Consider the following 18034-nt stretch of genomic DNA (forward strand, 5'->3'; position numbering starts at 1 on the left):
TATTTAAAAATATTTTATAAATTGAGACTGGGTTGGTGTGATTTTTTGAAAGTTTTTTACTATTCTTCTTTTCTTCTCATGTGAGTCATATTTTTACTTTGGGTAAAAGTATATCTTTGTTCTTGAAGTATTTTTTGAAAAACACCTAATACTTTAATATTTTTATTGAAATAATTATATCCTTAAAGTTATTAAAATAGAGTATTTTTATCTTTAGGATATTAGATACTCTTCAAAAAATATTTCAAAGATAAAAATGTACCTTTACCTTTTTATTTTTTTTAACTTGATGAGTGTCTTGACACCACAGACATAAATTGAGGGGGGGGGGTTGAATTAATTATTAAAACGAGTAAAAAAAAAAAGTGTGATACAATATTTTTCAAGGGGGTCAAATACATATATAGAGCATACAAGCGAGGAAGGAGGAATAAATGAAAGGCAAAAGCAACAAGGGAATGACATGAACAAGCCTCATCTTCCTTGAGATCATTAGGAGGAGTGGTTGTTGTTTGTTTAATTCAGGAGAGGGCTGCTTTAATTCCTTTTGTGGGAGCGAATTAATCAATAATTACCTAATTAATTAACAATATGTGGGGTAGAGCTCTCCACGCCTACATTATTATTATTATTATTATTATTATTATTATTATTATTATTATTATTATTATTATTATTATTATGATCTGCTATCATTCACATTTGGGAATTAAGGACCTTCAACGTCAGAGTTGATCGATGAATTAGAAGTGGGAGATGCATCTTCTGTGACGAGTAGCCACTGATTTCTTGCGTTGCTTAAAGTCCTCTTTCCAACACCTGGCAATGTCATGCGACACACTCACAGCGTCCAGCGATGCACCTGATAGCCCTCTTCTTGTGAACCCTACCGCATACAATCCCCACTTTCCTTTCCATCCGTTCGGGAATGGATTCTTCGGTATCCCATCCTCTGAGAAAAACTCATTCTCCTGTATATATTATATTCACCATTAGTATCAATCTTATATTGATATATACATCTTCCTTCATTCTTGCATGATCAATTATGTTTACTAATTATGTACTCTAATCTCAGTAATTTTAGAGTAAATTTTTTCACAACGTAACTTGGCCTTCTCATGGAACTTGATGCAAATTTAATAATAATTTCGTTCTTTTGATCCAAATACCTTTAACATCTGGGCCACGAGATGTAGTTTTCCCCCGAACTATTTGACCTTAGTTTTTTGAAGACGTAAACTATATGTAGATTCGGCAAGCAATCTAAGAACAAGAGCGATAGAGTTATTCTCACCTTTAGCCATGAGGGTACATTACTGCGGTACCCAGTAGCAAGAACAACAGAATCAAGCTGAAGAATTTGGCCATCAACCAGTTCGACTTTGCCTCTCCAGAATCTCCTGATTCCAGGAACCACCTTTATCTCGCCAGATCTAATCTTCTTCAGCGCTCCAATGTCCAGCACCGGCGTCTTCCCCGCACTGTTCTTCAGCTCCAGAGGCCCCATTTCCGGCCTCTTCAGTCCGTACTTCTCCAAGTCCCCCAGAATCACGCGAGCCAGAATCAGCAGTATCTTGTCCACCATGCACAGAGGTAGCTTCTTCATCAGCGCCACAGCCAGTTCGAAAGTCGATTTTCCAAATACTTCCCTGGGCAGCACGTGAACCTGACCATCACAACAGAACAAAGTTAACAAGATTAAGTAAAAATGCAAACTTCATTGTCAGAACTTAACACATGTTTACGGGGAAATTTCAGGACTCACCGAGCTTCGAACCACCATTGAGGGGCTGGCATGGTGGTTACAGAGATCGAGAGAGACTTCCATGCCGGAATTTCCACACCCAACAACCAACACTTTCTGGCCGGCATGACTCTCTCCGGATTTATAATCACAAGCATGCATGACTCGGCCTCCAAAATCCTCCAAGCCTTCGAACTCGGGAACAACTTTCTCTGCATTCTCCCCTGTAGCGACCACGAGCCACCTGCAAATGTACTCCACCTCGCTAGCCTCCTTGCGGATGGTCTTGACCCTCCAGAACCCGAACGTGTCGTCGTACTTGGCAGATTGAACAGTTTCGTTGAACTGGGGATTGATTCCGAAGTGCTTAGCGTAGGATTCAAGATACGTGATGAACTGGAATTTGGAAGGGTATTCGGGGAAGTTATCTGGGAAAGGGAAATTGGGAAGCTGGCAGAACTGTTTGGGAAGGTGAAGCTTGAGGCGGTCGTAGGTACGGTTCTGCCACAGCGATGCGATGCAGTTGGCTCTTTCGAGGATGATGAAGGGGATGCCTTGCTCTTTCAGACCGGACGCCGCAGCCAGACCAGACGGACCCGCCCCCACTATGACGGCTCCGTTCACCCATATGCAACGGCGCGTGAATAGCACCTCCGGGTCGAAGCTCTCGACCATCGGAGGCATGTTGAGGCAAATGTTGTGCATTTTGTCGTGCAACAATGCAATGAAATCTGCTGTCAAGTGTGATGGTTTGTGTTTGAAGTGAAGAGTTGTGAGGAGGCAGGGGTATATAAGAGGGGGGGAAAAACCTTGACAGTCATTTAATTAATATATTTTGCATTTTTTATTAAAATTATATTTTATTAATAATAAATGTTTTTAAACCGTGTATGATGACTAACTGTTTTTTTTTTTTTGTCAAAATGGTGTATATAATAATTTTATTAGGTCATTTGATCTCCAGAAGTTACATGATAAGAACATTGGACTCTATAATGAACTCAAATTGACTCGATGAATACTATACAAATGAGATGCTAATGTTTTTTTCGTTGGCGAAAAAAAAAAAAAACAGAGAAGCAAGTGTTGTTGAAATTAATTAGAGATTAAAGCAAAAAAAAATTGTTAATTACATGTAAAAAAACCCTATACAAATTCTCTCTAGGGACATTCTAGTTTTGCTCAATTTTAACAGGTGATCTGAATTAACAACTCATTGCTTAATATATCAAGTCATTAGTTATTTTTAAAATATAAGTTATTTTTAATATATCAACTCATTAGTTATTTTTAAAATATATATATATATATCATGATTTTTCATTAAAAAATAGCAATATATAGAAGGTTGTGGGAGGGGGGGGTTTATTGGTATGATATAAGTAGTGGGGATATGAGACGAAGGCATGTGATAACATTTGAAAATGATACAATTAAATTTGTGGGGATTCGTTTCTCGAATCAGATGATAATCCTGTGGGTTGCGCGCTGCCGCGACCTTTTTTGTTTATATATTAATACAAAACAACATGGACTTTTAGTTATGCTTGATCAATATTCTCATATAAATCTCCGTAATCAATCAAATTAATTTTCTCATAAAAAAAAAAAAGAAATTGTGAGTGTAGCCAAGGTTCAGCCTCGTAGTCTAAAATCAGGTCAATTTTTTATACAAAGTAATTTATATGAAAGACTATCAATTTTTTTAAAAAAAAAGGACTTCTATGTAGAATAAAAATGTAAATTTAGGCACATTGTTGAGACCTGCAGCTTTCAAAGTTTGGTAAATCTTGTTAGTTTTCAAGAAAAGTGTGTGTATGATGATATTGCTTTCACAATCAGATGGTCGATTTCAGATGTTATACGGAGTTCGGTCAACTGTGATACTCTCTGAGGGCTAAATCGATTCTCGTAGGTATTCATGTTGATATTGATGGATTAAAGCTCAAGCCTATTTTGGAAGCGTCTAGATATAAAATGGTACCTAGCTACTTTATCATGCCATATAGCACTTTTCTTCCTACACGATTGAGTGCTAGCTTCATGTTATTTAAATTTTGAAACAGGAACACCTTTTTTATATACATTATAGCATTTCAATTTTGTTTATTCTATATATAACATTGGTATTTGGGAAAGTTAGATCTGTTTTTCATATATTATATAGAGTTTAATCTGATGAATTAGTCATGTTCTTTATTATCCATTTTACATTATATTTTCATTTATTAATTACATTTTATATGCATAAATATAATATTTCATTCTATAAATTATTACAAAAGTGAAAGGATCTATAAATGTTGATTAATTAAAGTACTTTTATTAAAAAATGAGCATCTCAATGAAATAAAAATTTAAAAATAACTGAAGCTAAGGAAAAAAAAACCACGCGAGGTTAATTTATGAAAGATTAATTATGAAGACATACATTATATGATAATTATATAACTTTGTATATCATTATTATAATTTACAGAGTATTATATTTTTTAAGTTTGTGGATCAATTTTAATTTATAAATGAACTTATGCATTAAAAAACAAGAAAAGAGGGGGAAGATTATGCATAATTTGTGCGTGCTGTTGAAGATATATTTGTTGAATGCATGTGCTTTGTAGTTGTATTAATTGGCAGTGTGTATATATATATGGATCATAAGGCTTAAGCGAGATATATATAGATGTTAGAGGTGAGGCATTAGCCATGAATTCTTATTTACGTAAATTGAAAAGATTTATTAAAAAAAATTCTAATATCTGCGAAGGTATGTTGGTCTAATTCTAGAACAGAATTAACATTGAAAAATAGGATGAGGACATGTACAGCGAAATTCGTGAATGAACTATGTCCTTCACCGCCCATGCACACACATTACGAGTCATGTTATTGGTGTTGCAGAAGCGCCTAGCTAGACCGAAAGGTGTACACATTTTGATGAAGTTGTGTCGGGTCCCCATAAGATCCATGAGAATGTCTATGATCTCTTCCACATTCCCATTAAGTTAAAGTGTCAAAATCGAAGAAAGATAGGCTCGCACGCACAGTATGCCCACAGATTGATAGTACTTATTCCTTGTGAGATGAGTTCATAGAGAATTTAAGTAATTTGGGCACGTAATTTCACAGATCCATGGTGAGAAGTTTGAGAAGTTCTGGGTTCAGTCATGACTCATGACAGCAGGGGGATTTCGAATTCCATGTAGTCGGTTTCAATGCTAAACCTGTCAGACATCTGAGCCTTTCCTTTTCTATTTTTTTTTTAATTTAAAACATCAATAATCAGATTGAGGAGTCACACAACAGCCCTTGCTGGCTGATCTTTCAATAGGTGCAGAGAGATCATCATATATGCTTTTGGATACTCATTCACGTATATACATGCAAGCATGGATACTCCAATCCCAAAGCGGATTATTTTGGTTACAGTTATTTATAATTAGAAGAAAAATGATACTAATGGACAGATCATTGTTATATTAGACCCCCTCCATCCGAATTTATTTGGCAATTTTTTGGCAAAATTACACACATTAATGAAGTTTATTAAACATATTTTGTAATCTTTTTTTTTTATAAATTTTTAAAAATACCCTTCGTTAATAGAGAGAGGGGGAAAAATTATTTAAGCTAGGGAATGAAATAGTGGAATAATTAACATTGTACTAATGATACCTTTTTTTAAAAAAAAAAAAACATCCCATAGTTCCTCCACATGACACCTTTTAAAAGCATTATTTGGTCCTTGACACAAGACACATGGGTGCTTATTTAGTAATGTTTTCTAATTTTATCCTTATTGTAAATTTTATTTTATGACTCGTTGTATATTGTATGTGCCTCTTTTTTCTTGCTTTTGATAGACATAAAGTTATAAAAAATTTTATTTTAAAGTATATTTAATGAGTTAATTAATTGTCATTCCTTGATTTTAGTAAAGTAGTTAAAAGTAACTTATAATATATAAAAACTGGAAGAAATATTTTGGAGGACTCCAAATTATTTTCAAAAATGTCTTATAAAGAAGGAACCGAGGAAGTAATACTCAACTTGGTCCACAGTCATGCACACTTGTATTTGAAATAGTCAGTTTGCATGTGAGATAGGAGGGTCAAAGGCATGAATTTGGAGTGAAATGAAAGCACGAAGTCCAGGGAATATGGTGAGGAGGATAGGCGTGTGGAATGAAGAGTTGAACATGGACTGCTAGCTAGATCCTAGATTCACACACTCTGTTCATGAAAACGAACCTTATAATTAATTCTATTATGAATGTGATTATCGGAATTAGAAAGCACACATGGATTCGAACAAAATAAACGAATTATAGATGCATGCATAGGAACTAGCAATTCACAGGAGTATACAAATTCAAAAGGGGAATTAATTACTGATTCCCAAGAGAGGATGGTCCATTGTTGCGACTGTGAGAGGAATTGACGATGCATACGTTAAATGGACTCGCACCTCATTCTCACTGTTTTCTCTTCTTATCTTTGGTCCCCCAACTTCAATATTCAATTTCAAACTCTGACTGTGCCAACGTCCACCTCCATACACACCCTTTCGTTCTGGGTTGTAAATTCCTATATTTATTTATATTAATTCTCTTATCCCGTCTCTTTTTTCTAACTTTTTTTCCTTCTACCGCACCCTAATTTATATATTTCTATATATATTGTTAAAATATATTATTTATTGAGATTTATTACATATTATTATGGTATATTATTTGTTGAGATTTCAGAAATATTTTGCATTCGTTAATCATTATTATAACAGTCTATTTTTGTGTATATGTTGTAATTAGTTTTTCATATGACTTTTTCAAGTCTGTTATTCTTCTTCTATGACTTATTAATTTCACACACACATTACATTTAAATCAGTTTGTTCCATTCGGTCACCGCATTATTAATTAAAAAATTAATCATCTGTTTTTCAATTCCTTTTAATATTTAATAGCACCCCAATATTCGCTTATTCATTCTATTTATATGCAACATTTAGAAATCCAAGGTACTCACTAACCTCAATAGATGCATACTTTAATTTTAACTTAATATTTAGTTTTCTAAGACTCGAGATGCCCCTACTACAAGTTGGAACCCAATTCTCATTATCAATTAGTAACTAGTTAATTAATCAATCAATTAATCCATACATCCCCATCCACAATCAAATATCAATCTATTGAACAAGTAAAAATCAAATTTCTACTAAGAACGGGTACGGAGTGACAAGTCCGGACACAGAGGATGGTAAAAGAGTAATGAAAAGGGAAGGATGTCACATTTAGACTCAGAGTCATAAAGCTTGAGCTTATGAGTCATTCTATTTAATTATATATTAATTATTAAGCTCAATTATATATGATATAAGACTTCCCAATATTAGTATGATCTACTCACATTTAAACATCTTAACAATATCTCATAAATGTTCTCATTATCACCTTGACTATATGGATCTAGATCCTCTTAGCATCCTTATTTCTCATGATCCCTCAACATAGTTGAAATGATAGCATCACACGGCTTTTAAAATTTCATGTAAATAATTTGTTTTTAAATAGTAAGTTAGGTCAGGTCAAATTTTTTTTCTTGTTTATCATAGGTCTTCTCTTATTAGAGGTAATTCTACTCATGACATTGTTGAGTACTTTTTAAGTTTTGGTTAAACAAGTTCAATCTATTTATATAAATAGGCCTCATTATAAGTTTAAGTCTAGCCTTTTTGTTGAACAGGTTAGGTTGTGGGTTTTTGCAAGTTTAATCACATTGATTAAATTATAATATTATATATGCATATGTATATGTATATATTTACTTATATTTATATAAGGGCAGAAATAATATTTACTTATACCAATATAAACAGGTAAACCTACAAGTCAGACTTTTAGTAAATAGACATATATAGTATATTTACTTGAATATACTTGGTTGTATGACTTCTTTAAATTTTGGCTTGACCTGTCTAACAAAAACGTCGTTCTTAAACTTATGACTAGGCCTATTTATATGAATAGGTTAAGCATGTTTAGTTAAAGTTTGGCCTCACTCGGTATATTTCCACTTATTCATGATGTTTTAAAATGCATTTTTTTACTATTTAAAAACAAATTATTGACATGAATTTTTAAAAGCAATGTGATCTGATATGTACATTGTGAACATTTTGATATTTCAATGCACAAGATTTGGACGTTGAGAGATTTTGAGAAATTAGGACGTTGAACTTGTTAATCAAGCCTTGTTTACCTCATTTCTAGAAATTCAACAATTCAATAAAGATTATATTGTATTAGAAATTAATATTTTGAGAAATTTATGATGGCAGTGGTGGTCTTCATCTTAATTTTGAGGTACTTGGTTATTAATTTGTTCTCCGGTTTAAATTAATGTTGTGTTCGTCGTCACTTATAATCATGTTTGTGCTTCTTATACGTACCAATATCACTTGATTATCCTAAAATAATGAGACAATCATATGAACAATACCAACTCTTACGATGTTTTAATTTTTTGTAGGTAATATGATGTTTTAAAAATTTATTTAATGTATAATGTTATTTCCGGGCCGCCAAAAGTTACTTTAAAATATACAAAACATTGTTAATTAGGATATTCTTAGCAACATCGATATCAAAATCCGTGGATGGATCCTTAAGATTGTGATCAGGAGCCCCGTAATTATAATTTAAAGAGCTATATCTTTAATCGTGATCATATCTGTTTTAACGCTATTATTAATTTTTTTTATACAATTAACTTTATAATTTTAAGTGCAGGCACATTACATATAATCATTGTTTCAATTTAGCAATGTCTTGGAGAATGGGATATATATATATGAAGGAAATGCCTACATCTGCATATTCAATGAAATAAAAGATCGCCGGATCACATGGAAGCATGAGGAGTTGAGAAATTAAAGGAATAATGAAAATAAATTAAGAGAATATATATAATTGAAAAGCCTATTTGGAAATATTTCATATATCAAAAACTCCTTATAATATTTCAATTTGACTTTCTAATCCCTTACTTGACTCACTTCAATAGCAGCACCAAATACAATCATTGATAATGTACGTCTGAACCATTTTATATTGCAGAGCATCGTCGTCCCTCTTGGATTATTAAATATTTCGAATAATCGGATCTGCTTAAATAAATGATGCCCTTCTTAAAGAAATTATCTAAACAAATGAACACTGCTTTGACCAAAAAAAATACTACTGAGAACATGGCTAGTTTATCTGCTAACTGCTTCAGTAGTGCTTTCTTTTCTCGTAATTAATCAGGGGCTATAAATTTTTATGAGACCTAATTATCATTAATTCAACTTTTTGGGAGCTAATTGTTATTCTCCCAATGTAATTTTGATGTAACACTTGTATAAAGTATATTATTTATAAACGATGAACAGTTCTACGTACTCATGTCAAGTTTCAACATGGGATGGATCACTATCTCACTAGAGTAAAATAATATAATAAACATAGTTATTAAAACTTTAGGGAAAAAAAATTGAACATATTAAACTACAGGCGAACAATTAAAACTTCAGTATACACATATCACATATCAGTCACGTGCAAAGCACATGACAGCCTAATAGGCTAATTACACAGACCTTTCATTAAAAACTAGGATTATCATGTAGAGTATATCTTTTAAGCTTTGACTCACCAAGCATCACATTGCTTACCCAGTAGTGAAACATATTTCCTTAATTCTACCATTAATTCCCAACCCATAACATTAGGATTCACAATTACTACTTATAATATATATAAAGGAATACAATATAATATGAATCAACTATACTTTCAAATAATAATTTATTTGCAACTAAACCAATTCCTTTTGCAAAATAAATTAGGGAAAGACCTCTACGGCTATACCCGATCACCTCTTGCATGTGACATAATTAATCAAAGTAATGTTCTATGTAGACAAATAATATATATATATATATATATATATATGAATGGGGGTATGACCAAAATTTGGTCGTTATATAACAAACCTAACCAACCATAATTGTCTTTTTTCCCCTCCATGATTTATTTGTGCATTATATATTGTTTATTAAAGAGAAATATTAAATAATTGAACAATAATTTCATTTCTCTTTGTTGATTTTTCTGAATTACTTATTTAATAAATATTCCACACAATAATGGAAGAGAGAATCTAATCATGAAAAACAAAAATAGAGATATGGGAGAAGGTTCGAGAAATGTAACATCAAATAGGCAATCACTGATCGTGAATTTCTACGAGCTTACATTTTGCTACATATTTTGTTTTTAAATTAAATTAGAGCTAATTAATTAAGATATACACGAATAATTAAAGATATATGGGCGCAGAGCTAGGGGTCGCTCGCGTTCTCCTGCCGCATCATTTGCAGATAATCATAACACAGTTTCCCATAATTAGATTCGGCTAATGAAGTCCATCGTCAAGCTTAAATAAAACGAAGCTCAGTTCTTCTTAATTTTAGGTCATGTCTCCGTCATTAAAATATATCTAAAGCAAACCATCGAATATTGATAATCATTCGATCGGCTCAACCAAAATCTTTCTTCTTGTACCTCTTTTCTCAAACCTGTAGTCTAACTCTCGTCTCTTGAGATGTCTAAAATTCATGTGAGTTACTAGGCAATCTTAAGTTGATATTGAAATTTTTATATTGGATAAAATTAAACTTAATAAGTAATTTATAATACTAATTAGATTGAATGATCTATATTTAAGTATTGAGATTTAAAAGTAAGATGTGATATTCTTTAACCGTTCTCGTCTATTTGTTCTCTTTCTTGTTTCCGGACCATTTGAAGAAAAATAAAAACAAAAAACCTATTAAAGTCTATTGATTGGTTTTTGTCTTCTTCTTCTTTTCTGAATGTGGTTCAATTGGCTTTCATATGAATTGAAGTGAGAACAAACTTCAGGAAAAAAGATTAATTAGACCCTGAAACAAATGACTGAATTAACTAAGATCATGGATGATATATGGTAGTTTATTAAAAGAAGAAGTTAATCCTTCTGTCTCTATTTATAAGATATTTCTAATCGAATCGTACAAATTAATAAAAATTAATTATCTAATTAAAAGTACAGAAATATTTTAATTTTACTTTTAATTATTGTAAATAAAAAATGAATCTTTTTTTAAAGTAAATTAATGAGAGTACTTATATTTATTTTTTCAATTTAATAAGAGTATAATAACTCATTCCTTAAAAAATATGCTAATAATCTCTTATATTTAAAAATAAAAAAAATTCTAAAAGATTTCTTATATATAAAGATAGAGAGAGTATTTGGCAATATTTGTGGGGATCTAAAAGAGCAGTTTTATCCGTTAGTTCAATGAATCTATATATGGTTTGAAGACTTTGCTCTTTCAAGCAATCAGAAGTTACAATGTGCTGGACCTATTTATTGACGCCAATCCCTGTCTGCTTCTAACTCCATAAAATAATCCCACTTCAATTCAACTTGCTATTAATTAATGAATTCAATCATGTTATGTTATATATGCTTCACAAATATGCAATTTAATCTCATCATTTTATATGTTCACTGTATATTTAATCATTTTTTTAATGAAAGGGGCCTAACAATATCTTTTATTGACTTGCAATATAATATTCAATACTTATATTTAATACTACACTGTATCTCGATTGAATATGATTATTTTCAATAAGAAGACTTGTAACAATAAAAAAAATACATCTTGTATTGACTTATAAATTGTATTGTTACATGTATGATTATATACAAGTATTTGTTTGTTACTGTTGTTTTTCCTTTTGAAACTTTGTCCTTTAGCTTGTCATTAAAGAATATTTTTTCATATGCAATATAAAATAAAATTGAGGGAAATTGTGTGTATATAAATCAACGCAACTAACTCCATAACTGTAATAACTGAAATTGCATAAAATAATTGAGGAGTGAAGTAGAGGAGGAGAATCAGAAGAGAAACATGGGGGACACATGTGATCACATGAATGCTGGAGAGAGAATGGAAATGGAATGGTCAACAACACATAAATGTTGAGAGAAACTTTTAATTAATTAACCAATTAATGACTTATTAATCAATTTCCCAGGTAAAATGCTGCTCCATGTGCTATCCAAATTCTCCCCCAGTGCATAACATGCTCTCCGATGCTTAATTTATCACTTACGCTCATGAACTTATAGTTAACAATACACATTTCAATCTAAATTATCTTACCTCATAAATTGATTCTGAACAAAATAGTCATACAAATTAAGAAAAATTATGAATATAATAAGGAAGATGATAAAAGTCATACGGGTAACCGCTGCTTAAATTTGCAAATTCATTTTTGGAATTCATGTGTTAATGGTAAGATATGACTTCAACAAGATAAAAAAATATATGTATTGTATATAAAATTTTTACCTAGTATTACACAAACATTAATTTAATTCATTCATCAGGACCTCTACCCGGGTTAAACAAATTTACCAGGAAGGAATCATCACTCATGAAAAGCTCTTGTTCCTTGAGCAAGTGATGGTTTAAGGTTACATGATGTGCTTTAAAAACTCTGCCATTAATATACCTAATATAAGCGAAATTAGAAACAACTGACATTTTTCTGTAGAGATTAAGGATAAAATTGACTTTTTTTTAATACATGAACTGGTTGGAGTTGCCCTGTGTATAGTATCAGAGGGAGTAATAATTAATAAAAAGGTTTTGTGGAGGTATGAAAATATATGTATGATGCATTAATTAATAATAATTAATAGTTTAATAAAAAGTCCACATTGCGTTTTTTTATTAAGGAACACAAGAAGTTCAAATCCAGACCACCCTTGGCCCGTTGATCTCACCACAATTATCGTACGAAAATCAAACCATTTGTGGGGACATGAAAGCCCACTTTTATTCATTAGGCCCAAGCCCGTGTGGTCATTGAATCAACAAGAAGGTCCGCTATATTTTTAAGGCCCAATAGGTTCCATAATCCCCCACCATGAATTCCCATTTTTCACTAATTGGATTTAGCAGAATGAGTTAGTTTCTCATAATATGATGAATTAAAATTCAAATTCTCACTAGGAGATGTGCCTACCTAAAGCCAATAATTTGGGCCAGCTAGGCTTATTCAGGTTCAATCTGAACAGGCACAAACTTCCTAAAAAACTCGTATGGCTAAACCCGACCCAAATTCATTAAGATCTTAGGCATCCTCAATACCTGCATTTTTTATTCTGAAATTTAATTTAATTATATTTTTTATTTTAAAATTAATTATTGTTATTTTATAAAGAATATACAATATATTTTTTAATTCTTAAACTGAGGGTGTTCACAAGCTCGTTTAATTTGGTTTTGGGTAAAAACTAGATTGAACTAAACCAATCAAATTGCTTATAATTGAGACTTAATTGGTTTGAGAAAATCAACTTGGTTGGTTTGGTTCAGGTTGGTTAAAGTTTGAATCAAGCTTCAACACATTTATTTGATTCTCTTCCTCTCTTTTTTATAACTTACACCTAGTATGAGTATCATTTTTTTCTTATAGAGTGCATTTATATAGTCACTTGATAGTTTATATAATTTTTAGTTCCTCTAAATATTTTAATAGCATGAAAATAAGTAATAGCAAAGTGATCATATACGAACACCTTCAAATCATTAATTATTAAAAACTAATGAAACTACAGACATTTTTTAAATTATATAATTTTAATTTCGGCACTATTTGATCAAAGTGTATTTAATATAAATTTATGATGACATTTGAGCATTAATTTTTGTAGAAAAAAGTTAGTTAGTCTAATTTCCCAAAAAAAACTAATACAATAATTATTTATTGTGAAATATATATAATTGCATTTTTTTCTAATTGTAGACAATATTTAACTAATTATAGACAAGTATCTTTAAAAAATATCATTTAAATTATAGACAATGCTTAACTAATTATAACATATTTTTAACCATCATTTATATACAACCACATTTAGGAAAGAGAAAAAATGGATAAATTTAAAAAAAATATAAAATAAACATAATAAGACTTGAATCAATTTGATTTAAGTTTCAAGAAACAAAAATTTGAACCAAATCAAATCAATCAAATTTTTCAAAAGAAAAACTAAATTAAATTTTAATTTTAATTGATTCATGTCGGTTTGGATTGATTTTAAACACTTTAAACTTAAACAATGCATGAGACTCATTTAAAAAAAAAATTATATTCAAGTCCTCGAGGAAGAAATTTATTACTAAAAAGTCTCACAGATTTTTCAAAATACTTTCAAAGTCTCAAATTTTGTGCATTAACAACTGGACAATAATCATTTATAATTTGTAAAAAAAATGACAACTTATAATAATAAATTGTAAATAACCATTGCCTAATCGTTAATGTACAAGATTTGAGATTGAAAGTATTTGTAAAATTTATAAGACCTTTTGGGTAATAAACTTTCTTCTGTTAGACTTAAATGTAATACTTTCTAAAAAATATGTGGCTCGTAATATAAAAATCAATGCTAAAACATATTTTAAATATTATCTTAAGATATTAAAAATATTAAAAATATGGTAATATAAATATTAACTTTTTAATATTTATACTAATGCACTCAAATATATGATATCTTAATATAAAAACGATCTAAAACTTAAAAAATTAATTAATATTTATTATATTTTATTTTAAAAAATATATAATTTTTTATTCAGTATTAAATTAAGCTCAAACTTAATTAGGATTTGCCTGAATAGGTTCGAATATAAAAAATTTATTATTTTATTAAGTTTGATTCTAAAGTTTTTTCAAGCTTATTTAAGTCAGTTCATTGAACATGACTTGAATTATTAACTCTAATGTCTAGATTTAGTATCTAATATTATTTTAAGTATGATTGTTTTCAAAAAAAAAATATGCAGGCAACAAAAAAATTCCCTTCAATTAATTTGTTAGTTTTGCCAAAAAAAAAAATGTAAGGCACATACGAAGCATGGCCCAATACTAGCCCAATATTAATATATGTATATATGTATACATATTATCGTAACCTAATGTTCATGTAAATATATAACACACTACAAGCCAAATAAATGAGGAGTTGTTAACTTGTTATTTTTAGAAGAACTAGACTTCATATCTCACCTTTTTTTTTTTCTGCGGAAAAATTATACATTTCTTAAACAAAAAGTTTTTAGCCAGCAACCAAATAGTATGTTTTAAGTATTTGGTAACTCTAATTCTACAATATATGTGGGTAGATATTTCAAGATTTTTCCTAATACGTCGTTACATATACTGATTAAAATGGAAGAAATTGTAGTTTAAGTTTTTTAATTTTCCCTTTAAATCAATAAATAATTTTCTTAAAAAAAAATTCAGGCCGAAGAAAATGTCCAAAATAAGGATTCGATGCTACTTTTAATTTCAGTCAGTCAAACGTATTTTTCATTGCAGTGACTGACTACGGTCTTCCTGGAAATTGCCGGCACTTCGATGGGAACCTGGCAATCTCATCATGTTTGATTTTTCCTTACGTCTCTATTCGCCACTATTCCTCTGTCTTCAATTTCCCTCTTGCTTGATTTTATCGCCTTCTTTATCCTTTTAACTCCCCACGAAGGTTTTGCAGGTTTCACTTCAAGAAACTTGATTTCTGCGTCTGTCTCTTCTTGAAGGAGCAAATCATATGTGTGGGCTTCGACTAGTTGTTGGTTTGTCTGCTTCAATCTCAAATATCCGGGCCATCTTAGATTTAGGGTGCTTAGCTTCCCTCTTGTTCAATTTAACTCCTTAAGGATATTTAGTGATGGATTTTTGCCTAATTTGAGACAGCTGTTTCTATTATTATCACTTTAATGAAGCAATAAATGTTTGGTTGAGATTGTGGGTCTCTTTAAACCCTTTCTATCGTTTCTGTATAGTTAGTCTATGGCTGCAAGCAAAAAACCCCATCCTAGAGATGTGGCTTTGCGCCGTCTATTATACGTTGTATTCATTACGTTATCTGGGGTTATACTACTGCAATTTGTTCTTGGATCCAATTCAAGATCAACCACTGCAACCCTTCCTATAAATGAAGCTGATGATAGCAAAGCATCTGCTGCCTGGAAGTCTAGACAGTTATACAACTTTCAGCTCCCCCAACAGAATGACTTGTCCTTAGAGCTGGAAAAGAGAAACCAGTTGCCTCCAAAAAACCTGGATATATATCCAACTCTGGCCAATGATCATATAATTATCGTTCTATATGTTCATAACCGGTCTCAATATCTCCAAGTAGTTGTTGACAGCCTTGCAAAGGTGGAAGGGATCAATGAGACCTTACTAATTGTTAGTCATGATGGGTACTTTGAGAATATGAACAAGGTCATTGATGGAATCAGATTTTGCCAAGTCAAACAGATATTTGCTCCATACTCACCTCATTTGTTTTCTAATAGTTTTCCTGGAGTCTCGCCTTCTGACTGTAAGGATAAGGATGATGCCAGTGAAAAACACTGCGTAGGAAATCCCGATCAGTATGGCAACCATCGCTCACCAAAGATTGTTTCGTTGAAGCATCATTGGTGGTGGATGATGAACACGATATGGGATGGATTGAAGGAGACAAGGAAGCATTCTGGTCACATTCTTTTCATTGAAGAGGACCACTTCATCTTTCCAAATGCATATCGCAATATACAGATGCTAATCTCACTCAAGTCTAAAAAATGTTCTGATTGCTATGCTGCAAATTTAGCACCTTCTGATGTGAACTCAAGAGGAGAAGGAGGGGAAAGTTTGATTGCGGAACGAATGGGAAATGTGGGCTACTCCTTCAATAGAACTGTTTGGAGGAAAATACACATGAAGGCTAGAGAATTTTGTTTCTTCGATGACTACAACTGGGATATCACAATGTGGGCTACTGTTTATCCCTCATTTGGAAGCCCTGTTTACACACTACGAGGTCCAAGAACTAGTGCAGTTCACTTTGGGAAATGTGGTTTGCATCAGGGTCAAGGGGAGAACAAAGTCTGTATTGACAATGGCGTGGTGAACATTCAAAAAGAGGAGCACGACAAGGTTCCTAACATTGGATCAGATTGGGAAGTGCAGGTGTATAAAAATCAGCCCGGGTATAATGCTGGATTTAAGGGTTGGGGAGGCTGGGGGGATAACAGAGACCGCCACTTATGTTTGAATTTTGCTCACATGTATCACTCCATAGAGGCATAGGCATTGCTTCCACTTTGTAAGAATTGACTTTCTGGCTACTTCTTGTTTCTTTCTTTCTTATTTTCTCTCTGTTCTATTAAGTCAAATGCCATATCATACTGTGTGAATTTTACACGTTTTGAGACAGAACTAGATGAGTTTTACACATGGCATTATTATCTACAATTACTTAGCTAGTATATTTGATTTTGCAGTTCTCATTTGATTGCGACTGTGAAAACTCTGAAAAATATTCATGTTGTTTCACCCCATATAGGAAAAGTCTTCATCTCATGTGACTTTTCTTATGTATGTTTTCCCAAATGTGATTCATTGCATTAGTTTAATACTAGTAACATTGTTGTCTTGTGTTGCTTTATGTCTCGTCTCTAAATAATGTGTTTGCTGTAAACTAATGGCATTGAGTGAAAAATTATACTTTGCTTTTGATCATATGACGAAGTTGATTCCTGTAGCTTTTTAATGTTAAATGCATGCCAACTGTTAAGCTTCTTGAAGAAAGTAAGAAATTAGTTTTTCATTATAGTAATAGAAGGCCGTAGATAATCGTATGCATTTTGGACTCGGCCTGTGCTGGCTTTCTATATGTTTCTATTTTTCCTTTAATGTCTTTATTCAGCTACTGGATGAACTGAGCTATATTCTTTGTGCACCAATGGAACATATTTTGCTATGTGAAAAATGGACCAGCTCATTCTGTACGGTATCAAATGAATTTCGGTGGTCTAAGTCAGCAATATATAGAATAGGGAGTGGGTGGAAGACTGAACTATGCTTTTATTCCTTACCTAAAATGGGTAGATTATCACATGTAAATTTGAAAGAGAGATGCAATTTGGTTTGATGAAGAGATTTGTTTTTAAGAGCCTGTCAAATGTTGCATCATTTAAATAACAGTATGCTTGAGGCACAATCAATCTGCTACTGTTGGATGTGGTCCTTTTTGATTCTAGTTATGATTTTTTTTCCCTTCTGTTATTGGACAAGTGAGCAAATTTGTAGGTGAAGCTTGCATATTATCA

The 18034-nt window shown here is 31.6% G+C and overlaps 2 protein-coding genes across 2 annotated transcripts; one reads left to right on the plus strand and one right to left on the minus strand.

Moving 5' to 3' along the window:
* Positions 1–349: 349 nt before the first annotated feature.
* On the minus strand, positions 350–2486 carry LOC129310148 (probable indole-3-pyruvate monooxygenase YUCCA3). The gene is made up of 3 exons (XM_054952014.1): positions 1769–2486; positions 1298–1669; positions 350–971 (listed from the first exon to the last, which is right to left on the minus strand). Exons 1-3 carry the CDS (start codon positions 2450–2452, stop codon positions 744–746), a joined length of 1284 nt encoding a protein of 427 aa, XP_054807989.1. The 5' UTR covers positions 2453–2486; the 3' UTR covers positions 350–743.
* A 12751-nt stretch (positions 2487–15237) lies between these two features.
* Positions 15238–17157, plus strand: LOC129307827 (alpha-1,6-mannosyl-glycoprotein 2-beta-N-acetylglucosaminyltransferase). The gene has a single exon (XM_054948744.1). It carries the CDS (start codon positions 15723–15725, stop codon positions 17010–17012), a length of 1290 nt encoding a protein of 429 aa, XP_054804719.1. The 5' UTR covers positions 15238–15722; the 3' UTR covers positions 17013–17157.
* Positions 17158–18034: the final 877 nt, after the last annotated feature.

The sequence above is a fragment of the Prosopis cineraria genome, unplaced genomic scaffold (assembly GCF_029017545.1).
Source record: "Prosopis cineraria cultivar Desert tree isolate PC_DT_omini unplaced genomic scaffold, ASM2901754v1 PC4, whole genome shotgun sequence".
NCBI lineage: Eukaryota > Viridiplantae > Streptophyta > Magnoliopsida > Fabales > Fabaceae > Prosopis > Prosopis cineraria.